Genomic DNA, 17,833 nt, shown 5'->3' on the forward strand with positions numbered 1-17,833 from the left:
TGAAACGTTTTGGTGAAGTACAAAATTTCACCCGAAATTTCTGAAATTTCGGTGAAACGTTTCTGAAATGTGAAATTTCGGTGAAATTTTTACAAGATTTCGTCCGAAATTTCGTACTGAAACCGAAACCGAGACCGAGATTTAAAAACTTGTATATCATTAGGGAAGCATGGTAATACTATTTTGTAATGTAATGAAGTACTAAGTTTGGTGACCTCCTGGGAAGTTTAACCATTCAAAAAGAAAAAAAATGATGTACTAAGGTAGTTTGGGCTTTCATTATTTACTATGCAACTTTGGGTAACGGATTATTAATTGCCAGGGGTAGTTTAGTTTCAGTGTGAAAACATTGAACTTTTTAACATTGAATTCCGGATTGACAACCTCGAAATGATGAGCAGTACTCCCTTATCGACCTTTATTTTTTTTCTGCTTTCCAAACATTGTTGCTTTGCTCATTCAACTCTGTGTCCACTTGTTCATGCATTGAATTGATCAATTGAAGGTACAATGGAACCTGTGGCCTCTTTATTTGGCTTAACAATGATGTTCCATCCACCTAAATTTGAGTTCAAAATGTGAATAATGGCATCAGCTAGCTATTATTATACAGAAAAGATCGGTACTGAAGACGTAAAGGGATGATCCTATACATTAAACAAATGTTATGAATGATGTTTCTAAAAGGATGGCCGGGAGAACCCAAACATGAGATTCTATCATATATTGTGTTTATGCTACGCATCACTAAGTTACTTTTGTGCTTGTTGCTAAGTTGCTTTAATTCCACATACATTTACTGAACATATACTGTTATCACAGGTTTGTTTCCATATAAAGGCATACAAACATCCATGTGAATCTACATAGCAAACATAAAAAAAATGGAACCTTATTAATGCAAAAAAAAAAACTTATAAGAATTTGAATATGCAACTAGGTGTATAATCAAATAAAGAAAAACATCTTACAAGGAAGAACTTCTCCCACAGCTTTTCGAAAGGCAGTGAACCCGGAGTCAAGAACATGAATGCAATTTTGGGATTTTTTGACTGAAGAGAAGGTGTTTCCAAAATGTCCCTAATGACAACATAAGCTGCAATCTCTTCATCAGTAAGAACCTTGGCAGGAGCAGGTGGAAGCGATTGTGTAAATGGACTACAAATGCTTGAATCAAAGAAGTAACAAGTGGCATAGTGTCGGAGTGGATAAACATAAGCCCCGATGAGAGACACACAAACCAAAGAAACCAACACAATAATCCATAGTGGTCTCCGAGAAGGAGGTCTGTGGCGCAGCACCGGCATGATCTGCATCTCTGAAATGCCTAGCCGCCACGCCTTAGGTATCTTCATCTAATGAAGCCCATCAAAGAAGTAACTCAATTTGTATTCCTTGTCATTGAATCCTTGAGCCAGCTGACTTAAGTTGGACTGGTTACCATCCAATGAATTCAATTGTTGAATTTCCCTCAAGTGACATGCAAAAGATCTAAAAGAACGAGACAGAGAATGCATTTGTTATCAGTGGTGAAACTGTAAATTTGCACCTTTAAAACCAAAAAATTCATTCTGAAAACCAAGAGAGTACACAATTAAAATAAGATGGCAATTCATTGGAAACCTAACAATTTGAAAAAAAAAAGGAAAAAAATGATCTGGATATGCAAATCTGATGCACAGATTTACATTCATTCTGCACAAAGATACACAGGATGGATAACAGTTCATATTAACTTCTATGAGTTGTGGATTCAAGTCACGAGCTTCCTATTGTCCAATAAAGTAAAGGAAAAAAAGGACAAGAGGACAAATGGAGAACACATTCAATTTCAGATGAAGCACATGCCCCTGAAAACATATGCACTCAGCTCAACTCAACTCAACAAAGCCTTTGTCCCAAACTAGTTGGGGTCGGCTACATGAATCCTTTAGAAAAATTTCATGAAGAAGGAATCTACCTGGCTCTAATCTTGGCTCTAGTTGGGTTCTTCTACGTGGATCATTTTCTTCCATTCTATCCTATCCAAGGTCATGTTCTCTGTTATGTTACTAGCTATCAAGTCTTTCCTCACTGTTTCTACCCAAGTTGTTTTCGGTGTGCCCCTACCTCTTTTTACTCCATCAATTTGGCACGAGTCTCACTCTATCATGGGATGGGAAAGAATAGGTAGAGCAAAACCCACTCTTCAAAATGAAAAAATAATAATAATAATAATTGAAAAAAGGGTCAAATTTCAAAGGGAACTAAACCCAAAACGATAAATGGCAGAATTCTAATACCCGCTATTAAATTAGCAAAATGTAACCTTGACATGAAGAAACATAAGAACATAGAAAGCTTATTTGAAGATAAAGACTCGCAGAGGCATTATTCCAAGTCCCAGCCCAAAGAAAGAGCAAATAATCAACACATGTCCTATCCGCCATTCAATTGGAAACAACCCTAGTCGACCATGAAACCATCTACAAGATCAAATGAGATGTGAATTTGGTCATTTAAAATTCCAAGATAAAAAAAAAAAGGGAGAAAAAAAAAAGGATAAAAAGATTTTATTAATCCAATGGAAAAGGATCTCAAAATAAGGGCCACAACTTGGGTCGGGTTGGGTTGAGCTTTTGGTAAAAACTTATTTGGAATCAACCTGAACCTGACCCTATTTTAAGCTAAAAGCTCAACCCGAATTACTAAAAATCTAACAAAGTTTCATCCCTACTCAAAATGGATGTTGATTTCAACCAAAACAACTATCAAAAAAATTGAATTAAAGGAATTAAGAGTTAAGACCGAAAAAACTATCAGAAAAATACTTAATATTCATTAACCAAATAAAAACAAACCAATAATCATAATAATAATAATCAAGTCCATTCCTCAAACATTTCAGCTAGAAAATTGAAAAGTCCAAATCAGATTCTTAACAAGCAAAAGGGAAAAAGATCAAACACTGATATTGATTAATCAAACCAATATTGGAAAAAGAAGTAGAAAAGAGGTTTAGAACAAAATTAATTCACTTTTACTTTTCTAGTTCCTAAACTAAAAAAACTCCGCTCAAAAACATTAGAAACTAAAGCAAACACCAATGTAAACTATTCAAGAACTGTTTTCTTTTTTTTAGCACAAACTCTCCCAAAATCAATCAAAACATAAGCCTCTTCACCAAAAGAAAAACATATAAACAGAACAAAACCACTAATACTCCATCAAAAACAGGAAAATAAATCCGATTAATGATTTAAAAAAAAAAAAAAAAACCAAAATCCAATGCCTCAACGAATCAACAACTCGAATTCATTAAAAAAAAAAAAGAAAAAAAATATTAGAATGTGTAGAAAGGAAAAAAGAATACCTGGGTTAGATGTCTTGACCCACTGTAGCTTCTCCAAAGTAAAGAAGAAGAGAAGAGAGGAGAGGGAGAAGAAAATATAAGAAAAGTTTTTGTTTTCTACTTTAGCAGCCGGCGAATAATATTATATTATTTACTTATATAGGGATGATAAATTCAGCCCCTTCCATGATGAATTCACCCCATATTTTTCACAAAAGGAGACACTCCAAACTGTCCGGGCCATTGTGTAAATAGGTTGTGTCCCAAAAATCATTTCCATAGGATGATCTCAACCGTCTGATATATGATCATGTTGGATCCTTGATAATCCAAGTGTCACGTGATTATTATTTTTTTAAAAAAATTAATATCTAAAAAGGGTTTTGCTTAGGGCACTTATAAACATCGTTTTGCTCATGTTTTGATAATAAAAAAAAAAGGATAATTACATTTACACCCCCTCTAGTTTTTTGCGCATCCACTTCAACCCCTATAGTTTAAAAAGTGACAAAGACATCCCCTCTAGTTTCGTTTTGTTTAAGGTTTGACGCCCAGCTGAAGGTTCGTCCATAGATTGAAGGGTTAGGATGATCCAATAGAGCTGAATTTTTGGGCACACCCTATCTATGTCAGGACCCATCAAATGAACGCTTTGGATCATCCAAATAATGTGGGCCCATAGCCGAATCCAAACACTACCAAACGCTTTGGATTCGGGTATGGGCCCACATTATTTGGATGATCCAAAGCTTTCATTTGATGGGTCCTGACATAGATAGGGTGTGCCCAAAAAATCAGATCCATCGGATCATCCTAACCCTTCAATCTATGGACGAACCTTCAGCTGAGGGGGCAAACCTTAAACAAAACGAAACTGGAGGGGATGTCTTTGTCATTTTTTAAACTATAGGGGTTGAAGTGGATGTGTCAGATGGGGGTGTAAATGTAATTATCCCTAAAAAGACAAAGTCTGAAAAGGACAAAAAATGAGCATGTGTGGCTGCTCTCTCATGCTAAACCGGTACGAGAAATGCCGTTTGAGAGATGAGATATAATTTCATCAAATAGGCGGTTTAGATCAACCAAAGGTAGGGTCCCACAATGTAATAGAGGGCCCGCCTCAATGATTTGATTCAAAGCTGTACAGGAAGAAGTCCGGATTTTCTGAAGAAGAGAAAAAGAACACAATTTAAGACACGAGGAAATCTCGGGAATATAGATCCGAAAAAGATAGGGAGATGATTTTTTCAAACCCCCAATAGGATAATGGGCCCCACCTTTTAATGAGAAAAGGGATCAATAATTTAAAGGATTTGCTAATCTCCATCGCAAAAGGCTTTTCGCGGATGGTCTGTTACACGTCAGACCAGCCACCTCGTTAATGGAGACAAAAGTTGTTGTCTTCATTAACGAGGTGGCTGGTCTGATGTGGGACAGACCAGCCGCGAAAACCCTTTTGCGACGAACGCCAGCAATTCTCATAATTTATTATATTCTTCCTGTCCATTATGACAACTTTTTTACTGGAAGGGGTGGCCCAGGAAGAAAAGGACAGAATGCATTGTTTACCTACTAATTGACCAGAAACTTTTTCGCTTTTGACGGTTTGACCCGACAGGATATCTAGCACATGTGGAATGGTCAGAGCCATTGATCTGGTGGCCCCCATAAGGATGTCAGATTTTAGGGTCATCTCTAGACGTGGCGAACGGGTGGGCCGGGCCGGGTTTGACCTGGCCGTACAGGTCCAAGTCAAACAGGCCGGATCAAAATGACCCAGAACATTTTACAGGTCACTGAGCTTGGACCCGCACCTGGCCAGTACGGTCCTGGTCGACCCACGGTTCACCCGGATTTTTGACATATTTTTAAGATGTTTTTTGTTTGTATAGAGATTTGCTAGCCAAGTTCACCAACTATTTATGTTGATTGTTTGAGAGATTTGTCTTATTGTCGACGTGGTGCAAACTGCAAAGATTGGCAGAAGTACGATTTGTGAAAAGGTGGCTAGCAATAAATAATAATCATGGGGTACTAAGTTTTAAATGATAAATTACGAAAAAATGGTAGCAAAGTAGAAAAATTACGAAAGATAAAATAAAAGAATGTTCTAAAATATGACAATTACAAGAAAAACTACATAGAAAAAGCAAAAATTATGACAATTACAGGAAAAAAGACCAAAAGGTGCCAAAATAAAACCTTTTGCACTTCTCTACGGGCGCCCGCGGGTCCACCCGGCCCGGCCCAGTTTTGAAGGGCCGGGTGGACCCGCGGGTCAATTTCAGACGGGTCACTGATTGGTTACTCGGACCCGTAATTTACGGGCGGGCTGGGTGGACCCGCGGGTCCGGGTCACTTTTTGCCAAGTCTAGTCATATCTAATGTTTCTTTTTTCCTAAAAAATAGTACGGAGACATACACCTGGGTCAGGGTTGTGACAAGTGGTACTCCTAATATGGGTTTTTATTTGATGGATGAGCACTGTGACACAGGCTTGAATCGCAAAAACAGCCTCTCCCCAAAGTAGGGGTCAGGCTGCATAATATAGCCCTCCCCAGAGCACTCCTTACCAAATAGGGGTCAGGCTGCATATTCTAGTGATGTGGCACCCATGAGCACTCCTTATATGCTCCATGCCTCATTTCTCTAAAATGGTAAAATTCTTCAAGTAGAATTTTGCTTTCTCTTATCTTTCTATATATTGGTAATGACACCCCCTCCCGTTACTTACAAGATTGAAAACCAAACACTACTTATCACTATTCTACCAGGTAAATCCTTGGTAGATCAAACATTACAAAAGTTTGTCTCTTTCTTATTGACTACTTGTACTACTAATCTACATGGTAACCATCTGCATCCAAATAAAGCCTTAAAGGGAATCAACAACTCCAGCGATAAAGTCTGCCACATACCCACGTCCACTCTAACCGGTTAATAGTTAAAGTATGCCACATACCCGAGATTTCCTTTGGAAAATAAAGACGAAATCCCATGTTGTGACACATGCGTAACATACAAGGAAGTGAGCTCCTATTCAGACAACGTGCAGAAAAAAGAAAGATAGAGCTGTGGAAATGTGGAATTCAACAAAATGGGGCTGTGGAAGTGTTTTCCTATATTATAAAGAGATTAGCATTGTTATAAGTTTAACAGGGATTGAGCATCCCGTCTTATCGTACATCTTATTGTACGAGAAAAGTCATTCAATAAAAGTTAAGGTGGACGGGGTTTACTAGGTATTGGTCTTCTTATCTGTTGAACGCTTACTACTTGTTGCTATTCTAACCTTTGTGCCGTCCAAATGAAACTTACTCAGCCATCTATTTTAAGGTAATGTTTGGCAACCATGAAAAATTATTCCATGGAATAAAAAATATCTATTTAGAATTTGTTTGAAGGAGCTTTTCATACTCCCCTCACTCCCACCAATCTCTCTCAACAAGCCCCACAGATATTCCAGGAATATTTTTTTTATGGTGGCCAAGCATGGCCTAAGAATCTTTTCTCTTCAACTCACATAAGAAATGGTATGCCACTACTCTTCAAAATAGGCATTTTCCAACCTTTGTCTCCTGTGAATTGGTTTTTTTCTCCTCTGCACATGGGACACCATCTTCTTTTACTAATATTAGTGGGATGCCTTAGAATCTAATATTAAGAGTGGTATTACCATCTTCTTTTACTAATCACAAGTTGCTTTCACTTAATTATATAGAGTTTTTATATATAGGGGTGCCAATTGATCCACTTCTTTTAGGGGTGCTTTTCGGATCCTACTTTCTGAATTTGGGTCACTATCCATTTTTTATCGGACCGTCCATAAGAGTGTAGTAATAAAGACATAAATAAATGCAAATACAGAGCGTATTTTTGGCACCGGGACTCTTCATTTGGATTCAGGACGCTCCATCAGATTTGCTGGCTATGTCTCGGCTATGATCCAAAATAATTTTGGACCCTAGGATACAGATCCAATGGACTCGATTTAGATCCAACAGCTGTTCCCAAATCCTGTGCATTTTATGTTCGGATCCATGAGATCCATCAGACCGTCCGGGTCCATTGTTAATGCAGGAGGAAGTTTTAGATGATTGTGGGAGTCTCTTTACAGATCATTAGGTTTTTTTTTGTACTTTTTAGTCTTGGAGTATGCTCCTCGACCCTCATACTATGTAAATCTGGTGGGCCTACTGGTCCCATGTAGGGGTGGCAATCCAACCAAAACCAAACCGAAACCGATTCAAATTTCAAACCGAACCGTTGCCCCTGATTTTCAATGATTATGAGTAAGGGGTGGCAAAATTGGCCGAACCGAACCGAAAATTCAAATTTCGGTTTGGTTTCGGTTCCGTAGAACCAAACAGATTCAAATTTCGGTTTGGGGGTCAAACCGAACCGAAACCGAACCATTGCCACCCCTAGTCCCATGTATATTCCATGGTATGAATATACTAGTCAATTTTTATTTTTTTTTAAATCCTATTTTATAGGAGGATATTTTTAGATCAAACCTACTTTATAAATTATAAGGGCGGCAAGCCGGCAACTATGTCGTAATCCCACTACGTGCATAGTGTATAAATATATTATATTAATATAATGTAATGATCCGGTGCAATTAGTTTTTGTATTCTACTGCTGAAGCTCCTGTGTGATGGGGAATTCTGTCTGCTAGTAATCTTTCCCTACATATTGTGTGGACCCCATCTTAATTATAGTTCAAAAATTACACTGATGAAATCCATTTGCAAGCTCTTGATCAAATGGTTAAAAACGCCCCATGCAATTTTGTAGTGGGCCCAACAGACAAACAGTCCAAATCGATCATTGGAGAAATCTATCCACTTGAAAAATACATTGAGGAATGAGGATGCCCCCGTGACACAGTACAAAGGGCTTGCACCATATCATTTCACTTGTTTGGGGATACAAGTTGGGCCGGGCCGGGCCAATAAGTCACATTTTGGACCCCACATATGCCATGTAGATGTGATTGGGTCCGTTAATTTGATTGGCAACTGCACGTCTGCCCCATTTCCATAGACCCCATCTCGATTCTATGATCTTTGTCACTTGACCTATTTTTATTTTGTCATTCATCTCTCTCAAGTTAATTTGAATTCATGTTGTTACATTGATTCCTATTTCATTCCATCTTGTTTCATTGATTCTTTCTAAAGATTTCATTTCAATTGGAATTTGGATCTCTTAATATGTCTCTCAATTCAAAGATCAAGAATCTGAATTGATGTCATTTCCTATTTCATATATACAAATTTCATTTCAATTGGAATTTGGTTATTTGCAGCGTACGAGGATCCCTATCAAGCATCCTCTTCTCTTCCTTCTCTGAGCCTCACCCTCTTTTGAGAATGTAAACCGTATACAACAATGTAAGACAAACCTAGCACACTCCAATAAGACATAGGTGGATCCGATCCAAAGAGGATCCGTTTCACACCTCTACTCAGACTGTACGTTGGTTCTCGGCCGAAATCATATAAGATTAGTTTGAAATTTTTGGTATTTTTAAAATGGGTGATGATATTTTCACCCCTTGCATTACACATACGCTCCCCTTATAAGGTGGTTTGACGTCCAAAAGCGTTAAAGTTGCACACTTTTCACGTCAAATCACCTTATAAGGGGAGCGCGGGGCGGGGGGGGGGGGGGTGTGTGATATAATCTCCCTTTTAAATTTCCCTGGAAATGTCTAGAATTTTGGTGGAAATTACAGCAAATCCAGTAAAAATCTTTAAATTTCGGTAGAAATGTTTAAAATTTCCAATAAGGATGCAAAATAAAATTTCGGTGAAATCCTGGAAAGACCCGATTCATGGTGCATTTCATTTTGGCCATGGCTGAAACTGAAATATTTCAGCCGAAATTTAAAACTATGTGTATCATAGACATGGTTTTAAATTTCGATTCTGGTAAAATTTCAGTCCTGGCTGAACTGAAATTTTGGCCAAAATCCCAAATTTGGAAGAAAGTCCTGAAATTTCGATTTTTTTGACGAGTTCGAATACAATTGGTGATCTGCCGGAAAATGGTGACCCTGCGAGAGGCGACCATCATAAGCAAGTCAAAAGGACAAAGACTGTAAAATGATACAGATCAAACTACAATGGAATGTCTCATGTAAGCCCTGAAATATAAAGATAATCAGCTGTATTCGTCAGTGTATTGGCAATACATATCTCAGTCACTCAGTTTAAAATTCAAAAAGCAAAGAGAACTCAATAATATCTGTATTTCAAAATTAAATAAGGAATAAACCATTTCCCAACTTATTTCGCAAAGAACGCAGAGAAGAAAGAGGAAACAAAGCAAAGGCTAAACAGGCACAAAGTCACAATGTTGACCAGCTAAATAGCGCAGTTCACCAAAACTACAAAGGAAAAGAAGTAACCCCTAATCTTTTGCCGGACTGAACATGGGTCTCAAGAAGGCTATGATCTTCCTCGGGCAACTTTTATCGGACTTCAAACATCACCGTAATTCATCCTCGAGGTTGCGGAAACCGTTAGTGAGATCTTCATATAGTTTACTGAATTTCTTTACCAGAGCTTCCTCTCCGTCGGCAGGATCTTCAAATTTCTGAGATCTGAAATTCAGTGATTACCAGATTTAAGTTATGGTGTGCTTCTCAAATTATACAAGTCTACCCAATTGACATGAACAAATACAAGATGTCTTCTAGTTCTGACTATCTCTCATAGAAATTAAGAAAATGTCAAATGAAACACAAATGGAATTCTGAGTCGCAAAGGTATTCGACATTTAGAGGCATTGACATTGATTTTTGATATTATAAGATAACAAAAATAACTCGAAGAGGTGTCAACCACACCATTTTCAGAAAAAGGAGACAAAAATTCATAATTAGGGTGGATTTTGTCATTTTCCGATAGGTTCCTCTCGTAAGATATTCAGCACAGAAACTTCATGTAGGCATTAAGTTTGGCCATTATATGATAGCAAACATATTCGTGTCTTCCTCATAGAGGTCTAGATAAGTATTTAACCGTGAGAACTTCGACTTTTATGAAAGTTAGATTTCTTATTCGAAGATTTATATGAGGGATGAGCATAGCAACCTATATAGCTGCTACCAACGCATCCCAACCATTCTTTTTTTTTCTTCCCTTGTTTCTTTCTGGAAATTTGTAAACTCACTGCTTGTGCTACATCACAAATGTACATATGCCATTTTGGAAAAGATGGAGATATGCCGACAAAAGTACAATTTTACCATGAAACATTCTTTGAGTTCCAGATATTGAAATTTAAACCGTAGATAAACGACTAACAAGAAGGAAACCCAATATGAGGAAAAAGAGCACTAGTTACAAAACAAATGAGCGAACATGTAGAATACTTACACTAAACGGTAGAAGAGATCACCCAATCGATTCTTGATAATACTGTATGTTATCTTCTGGCCATCTGCTCCTGCTCCTCGCTCCACTGCCTGCTTGGGAATTTGGAAGTGCAAAAGAAAATTAATATCACAATGTTACAGAGTTCACAGAGCGTCATAATCTTACAACTAAAGAACAAGGTTTTATTTCCAAGAAAATTCTGTACTTTAAACTATTCTTTACTTGAAACTTATCAAATTCAAACATTAAGAGTGATCATTCTGTAAGATTTCACTCACACATCCTATCAGAGGGTAAACCAACCCTTTAAAGGCCAAACTTCTGCATGTTCCTGTCTCAACTTGCCTAATTTTTTAAATAACTCACCATCTTTGTTTCTGAAAAGTCACCAATTTAATAGAAAAGACACAACAATGGAAAAATGAGAGAGATGTTCCTGTCTCAACTTGCCTAATTTTTTAAATAACTCGCCATCTTTGTTTCTGAAAAGTCACCTATTTAATAGAAGAGACACAATGCTGGAGAGAGAGAGAGAGAGAGAGAGAGAGAGAGAGAGAGAGAGAGAGTTGGCCAATTCTTTCTCTCTCTCTCTCTCTCTCTCTCTCTCTCTCTCATTTTCTTTCTTCTTAATGATGCATAAATCTCCAAGTTTTCAATGCAACACTTAACCCTCATCAAAAGATTTACTTGGCCAATTCCCCAAATCCAAGCCGGCAGGTTTTTGAAAAATGGGATTAAATCTTCAGAAAAGAATACACCTGGATCTCAAAAAAGGTTGTTAAGAATAAATAATAGTTGAAATAGAAGACTCAACCTGATTCGCCAAAGTGTTGAAATGGATAATGTTACGCATCATCCAAACAGACTTGTAGAATGGACAGTATTTGTCGTATCTGTTCCAACCAAAGCAAACAAATAAGGCAATGTAGAATAGTCAATATAAAAACAAGGAAACAGTTGACAAATATGTGATGAAACTAGATTTTTTCCTTGACAGATGATGACGAAATAGTAAGTGATACTTACGGAGTAAAAGCATTCTGAGCAAGATAATCCTCCCTCAGAAGCTTTGCTGTCTCTAAGATAATTTTATCAGTTTCTGCCAAGGCATCTTTACCAACAAGCTGAAATATTACAAATTTTCAAATGATTAGAGATATAAGATCTTTCAATTTTTTTTCAGAATTTAGCAGTAATGGTGAAAGCAGTCCATACAACTTTAACTAAATTATAGGAATGTCCAAATGCTAAGGGGATGGTTCAAAACACATATATGTTGCCAACACAGAATTCAAAAAGAGAGTGCATATACTTGGACAATTTCATTCAGGTCGTCCTCTCTCTGAAGAACCTCGCGAGCTTTTGTTCTGATGTCAATGAAATCTTGATCGAATTGCTCATAGAAAGACTCCAAGGCCTACAATGAAACAAAATGATATGTCAGAAATAAGAAATATATACAACGAACAAACATCGGGAGGATATATGGTATAAATAGAAAAACATAGAGAGAACAATAGCATCTAACATGTAATTTCAGGAATCATTTAACAAACCTTTGAGTATTTTGAGTAAGAAATAAGCCAATTTACAGATGGAAAATGTTTCCTCTGAGCAAGTTTCTTATCCAGACCCCAAAAGACCTGCAAAATGTATAAATAAGTAAAGAAGGCTGATGTTTGATTGCAACAGAGTGTCGAGACTTGTATCAAGGCTAATGAAAAATGATTAGAAAGAAAAGAGAGAAACGTAAAATGCAGTTCATTTTTATTACCTGAACAATACCAAGGGTTGCAGATGTTACAGGGTCTGAGAAATCCCCTCCAGGAGGGGAAACAGCACCAACTATAGTTACACTACCATTACGATCCGGGCCACCAAGGCATTTTACTTTACCAGCACGCTCGTAAAAGGATGCCAAACGTGCTGCGAGGTATGCTGGATAGCCACTATCTGCCGGCATTTCGGCCTGGATAAGAAGTTATGGTTAACCATCAACCAGCACAGAGATCATTATTGTTGAATTGAGGATAAATAGGTAGTCAACAATATTTCATGACAATAGATTCAGAAACTACTCATTTAATAGCAGAAGAAACTCGAGGAAAATAATCCAAAGCGGATATTTCAATCATGAAATTTGATGAAAATATCAAAGGGTCATATGAAATAAATCACAAACAGAATATCAAGATGTGCCGGAATAGAATCTAACAGAAACAAAGGGATAATCAAACATGGCATAGAAGTTAAATGAATTGAACAAGTTTGAAACTAGTTTTCAACCAGTAATTGACAAGCCTCGGTTATAACCTGACTACCTGCTTCATTGTCAAAAGCACAAAGATATTAATTGAATATGTTTGGAGAAGAGTTATATAAGTCACTGAAAATTGACTACAAGCCGTAGTTGAATCAGATTGACTCTGGTTGGTCATTGGTTGGCACGCCAAGTCAACCATGTTAATAACTAAAAAGAAGAAAAATAAAAAAATGTCAATTACGGACTTACGTAACTCTAGATCCTCCATATAAAATTTAAAAAAAAAAAAACTGACCAGATTTAACAAAACAATTTGAGGATCTTTGCAACTCTCTATAAAAGAAACTTGAGGGATCGGTCCACTATAAAAAGGCACATGTCTGCTAGGAGCTTTAGGCCTATCAGAGTGCCTGGTACTTGTGAATTCATCTGCTGTTTTTTATCCACTCAGTCCCTAATGAATGCAAATGCTTGCTCTTCTCCAAGGCGTAGCAGATTTCTCCAACAATTCGACGAGCCTCTAGTGGTCGAAGGGGATTCATTAAATGTTATTATTGGGTGAGGAGTGCAGCTAATTTCAGTTGAAGGAAGATACTTTGCAGGATATCATTCATAAATGTAACGCTAAGCCAAGGTTTTGTTCAATTGTGTTCTCCATGGAGCAAAATTTGATAACTCTTTAGCTTGAAAGGAAATATTGAGACTGGAGCTTTCTGTGGTCCCAAGTGTGTGTGTGTGAGCAAAATTTGATAACTCTTTAGCTTGAAAGGAAATATTGAGAGTGTGTGTGTGTGTGTGTGTGTGTGTGTGTATTTTATTTGTTTATTTGTTAAAATTATTGGGGGCATGTTAGAGAGCGAGGAGGTGTGTGGGGGTGGGGTTGAGTATCTAGCCCCTTTGTTTTGTTTTTTAAGGTTTATGTGGTAAAGCTTTATTGAAAATGAAAGAAACCAGAGGGGACAAGATGCACAAAAGGATACAAGGCAAAACAAAAAAACAAAAGAAGAGGCGGTACATGGGTGAAGTGATGATCAGAATTAGAGGTTTTCGTATTCAATCGTTTGCCTTTATGGATATCTATATATGTCTCAAAGGAGGATAGCTGTGAAATGGCAAGGGGAGGTAGCAAGAAATCTTGTTTTCATGAGGAACTCTAGAAGAGGAACACTCAATTGGCACAATATTTGGGTTGTCTTCAGAAAGTTTATGTTCCCATGTATCCAAGTAACAAAGCAAGGACATTCATAGAGGGCTTAAGGATTGTTTCTTTGTCTAGGTTGAGGCCTATTATTGCATAGGAAGACTCTCGTAGTGCAACCAAATGCTCCGAGAAAATCCTCTCAGCCCTGCTGGCATTGGAGGATCATTAGACCACAGTTAAGGAGAGGGAAATCGTAGAAGGTTGGCATTTCAGGTCCTATTGGGATAAAGGACTCCAATGAGGCGGAGGTGTTGGTGTAAAGTGGGGAACTCAAGTTGTCCTCTGCCCTATATCTCAAGCTATTCATTATTGATGGGGACTCTTGAACATCACCTGATGGCTACAATCTAAGGATCTTTACTCTTAAAGATTTGCAGATACCAAAGAGGATATCATAGATGGTAGCGCTGGCTATCAAGTTTCCTAGTGTCTCATTTTCGATCTGCTAATGAGACTGCAGATTCTCTTGCTTGGAAGTCTATTACTATTTCTGTTTCCTTCCCTATAGACGATGTATTATAAGGGGGCCTGAGGCACTTCCCTCCTTCCCTGTTTCATTTTCCTCTTGTGTAAGACCACCTAACTCTTCAAGCTCTTCTTGTAAAAGTTGCATCATTTGTTCAATGTAGTTTCTTGTTACCATTCAAAAAAGATATATATTATCTTCCACGGTTTGTGAGGTTATAGATCTAACAGAGTAGCCATAGCTAGAAATCTCTTTTCATCATGTGTTAGAGAGGGGTGACGAGAGGGCTCTCATTCTAATGAAGGTATTTTTACAACACTATTTTGTATGCAGTCTTTGCCCGTCCCATAATTTCTAGGCTTTCTTTTCTTTTCTTCTCTCTTAGGTTTTGTAAATTTATAAAACAAAGGCAAGAATAGATGGTCTACATATTAATCTTGGAGACAAAATACAAACGGCAAAACTTTTCAGCAAATAAAGCATAAAAATACCAAAGGTAACACTAGTATGATGAATGGCATTACCGTAAATGGAACAAAGATCAGTAATAACATCCTTCAATTGCTGATGTCAAAAGCATAGTTTTAAATTTCGGCCGAAATATTTCGGTGTATGTTTGGACCGAAACCGAAAGTAAATTGAATCGGGAAAATACAAGATTTAGCCGAAATTTGAAATTTCCTCGAAATTATGAAATTTAATTTTTCACCCTTATTTACAAAATTTCCACAGAAAACGCTGAAATTTCCACCGAAATGAAATTTAAAAAAACCAAAATTTTTTATCAAGGTTTTACATGGTTTCGGCCGAAATTTCCACCGGTTTCGACACAGAAACCGACATTTAAATCCTTGATCAAAAGAAATAAAATAGAAGACCTTGACCAAAAAGGGAAAGAAAAAGGATGTATCGCACTGATTAGATAAAATAATACACATTACCAGCCGTCCAGATATTTCACGCAATGCTTCTGCCCAACGAGATGTCGAATCAGCCATCATGCTAACATTGTAACCCATATCTCGAAAGTATTCAGCAATTGTGATGCCTGAAAAATACCATATTTACATGAATTAAACCCAAAATTATTACATTCGATAAAACAAAATAGCCACCACAATACCAGAAAGATGAGATCCTGCATAAGAAAATAAATGAGACAGGAACTGTTGAGCATTGGCTACTGGATACAGCATGCACTCATAAGCCCACACTGGTGCACTAGAGACCCTAGAGTTACATGTCCAAGGGATGTAAAATGATGTTTTCAGGAATTAAGCAAAAGATTGAGCTCCTTCAGATTACAAGAAGCAAATATGTGCCAAAATAAGTATCCAGTGAATCCACTCATGATAAGCATCCGATCAAATTTCAGTAGAATCGGGAAGCAAGATACGCAACTAGGAAGCATGATTTTAAATTTCGGCCGAAATCTGAAATTTCGGACTGAAATTTCAGATTTTGGCCGGAACCGAAATTTCAAAATTATAAGATTTTCACCGAGATTTTGTTTTCGGCTGAGGCCGAAACCAAATTTTCAAACCATGCCAAGAAGTAGCCACCGTGAGCTATCATTTATGCCAGCAGACATGCACCACACCAAATGTGCACCCTTAACATGCTGTGATGGACCATACATATATTGGAGTGTTTATGTGCACAATGCACACAATAAATTATATTTTGCGGTATGGGAAATGATTTTCGCAGCTCATAAAAATTATAACTTGCCGACACTTTTTGACATAGACATCACTAACAAGCGGCACAGAGCTCATTGATTTGGACTTCCCAAACGATTGGAGACCAGCACACCCAAATATTGCACTAATCAAATGATCCTCACTTCTCTCACACCCTGATTTTGTGAAACCTTTGTGACCAAACTGATTTTTTCAAAACCTTGGAGTTCCCCTGCCCTCGTTTTCCCCAAAAAAATATAAGATAGCAACAGGAATGATCAAGGATTTAGGTTGTTTTAAGTGTTCCAACAGCAAGATTACTCATGCCCATAGTTTTAAAACTCCCCCAACGTCCACCTCGACTTCCCCGAGTTGACTCCCTTTTACCTTGGCCTAGTTCAGTGTTGCGCCGCATCCACGTTCCACGTTTTGCCCTACAGAGTCAATAAAAACACCTTTGACTCTCCCAAATTATGACCATGTCAACCGAGTACTCAGCCGCATTGTGCCGAGTTGACTAGGATTTTCTTCAGCCGCATCTGCACTTTTAAACACTGCTTATGCCGAAGTCAAATAAGTAATTCCTGAGTCAGATTATCTTTCTCTAATTGAATCAGAAGCTCAGTCTGTCATGCCTATTAACCCACATGCTATACTTGAGTACATTCAGTCTCAGTTGGCTCAAAAGATTATTATAGAAAGCTTAGTTGCTTACCCACACACTGCTAAGCACAACAATTACAACAATGGGCCTCTAAATGGAGATCTAATGCCAAGGCAGATCTAATGCCAAGGCAGATTCCTTAGCCTGCAGGGGTGTGATCAGAGAGACCATAACCTTTGTTTTCCTCATGAGGATGCTGATTTAATTTTTGCTGTTTTATTTTATTTTCCTTTCACTTGACCAGCTTGGTCAATGTTGCTCCCTTTCTCTTTTTTCTTAATAAAGTTCTTGATTTCCATTAAAAAAAATAAAAAAACCCTTGTGCAAGATGGTCTTCCCAAAACTTTACTGCACATACCCCAAGATATTTGCAAGCCAGAAAAGCAAAACATCTCAAGAATGCATAGAAGGGTCTTTCTACCGACCTAAGATTGAGTGAATCTAAGGATTTCTCTTCATAGTTTCCAATAAGCCACATTCATGACATACCTGTATATATGGATGCCTCCCGAGCAGCCACAGGCATATTAGAAGTGTTTGCCACAAGTGTTGTGCGCTTCATGACAGATTCTTCACGACCATCGGGCAATGTCATTGTCAGTTGAGGGAAATCCATAAGAACCTGGATAAATTAAGTAATTCAAAATCTAACATGACAAGATAACCAGAAAAGGCATGATACAGGATAAAGAAAGACAAAACTACCAAATACCTCTGCCATTTCATTTCCTCTTTCTCCACAACCAACATAAACCACAGTGTCAGAATTAGAGTACTGCATTCAAACACAAATATTAGGTACAGGAGCTCCATTAATCAGAACATTTCAACATTT

General features: G+C 37.6%; 2 protein-coding genes across 3 annotated transcripts in view; both read right to left on the bottom strand.

The window, feature by feature from the left end:
• The window catches only part of LOC143856140 (glycosyltransferase BC10-like), a 42,380-nt gene extending 38,889 nt beyond the window's left edge, over positions 1-3,491 (bottom strand). Inside the window, exons 1-2 of one of the 2 annotated variants that reach the window (XM_077366227.1) lie at positions 3,353-3,491; positions 972-1,491 (exon numbers count right to left, since the gene is read on the bottom strand). In XM_077366227.1, coding sequence (XP_077222342.1) covers positions 972-1,355 — 384 coding nt within the window. In that variant the 5' untranslated portion in view covers positions 1,356-1,491; positions 3,353-3,491. The remainder of the gene's footprint in view (positions 1-971; positions 1,492-3,352) is intronic. The other variant, XM_077366226.1, reaches the window with a different exon arrangement.
• Positions 3,492-9,460: 5,969 nt separating this feature from the next.
• Positions 9,461-17,833, bottom strand: part of LOC143856135 (V-type proton ATPase catalytic subunit A-like) — a 33,200-nt gene continuing 24,827 nt past the window's right edge. Inside the window, exons 11-20 of the mRNA XM_077366220.1 lie at positions 17,711-17,773; positions 17,488-17,620; positions 15,594-15,700; positions 12,497-12,691; positions 12,279-12,365; positions 12,035-12,139; positions 11,749-11,846; positions 11,537-11,615; positions 10,723-10,811; positions 9,461-9,944 (exon numbers count right to left, since the gene is read on the bottom strand). Of these exons, the coding sequence (XP_077222335.1) occupies positions 9,830-9,944; positions 10,723-10,811; positions 11,537-11,615; positions 11,749-11,846; positions 12,035-12,139; positions 12,279-12,365; positions 12,497-12,691; positions 15,594-15,700; positions 17,488-17,620; positions 17,711-17,773 (1,071 nt within the window). The 3' untranslated portion in view covers positions 9,461-9,829. The remainder of the gene's footprint in view (positions 9,945-10,722; positions 10,812-11,536; positions 11,616-11,748; positions 11,847-12,034; positions 12,140-12,278; positions 12,366-12,496; positions 12,692-15,593; positions 15,701-17,487; positions 17,621-17,710; positions 17,774-17,833) is intronic.

This window comes from Tasmannia lanceolata, unplaced genomic scaffold, assembly GCF_043159265.1.
Source record: "Tasmannia lanceolata isolate RefF3 unplaced genomic scaffold, GAP_Taslan_0.1 ptg000023l, whole genome shotgun sequence".
Lineage (NCBI taxonomy): Eukaryota > Viridiplantae > Streptophyta > Magnoliopsida > Canellales > Winteraceae > Tasmannia > Tasmannia lanceolata.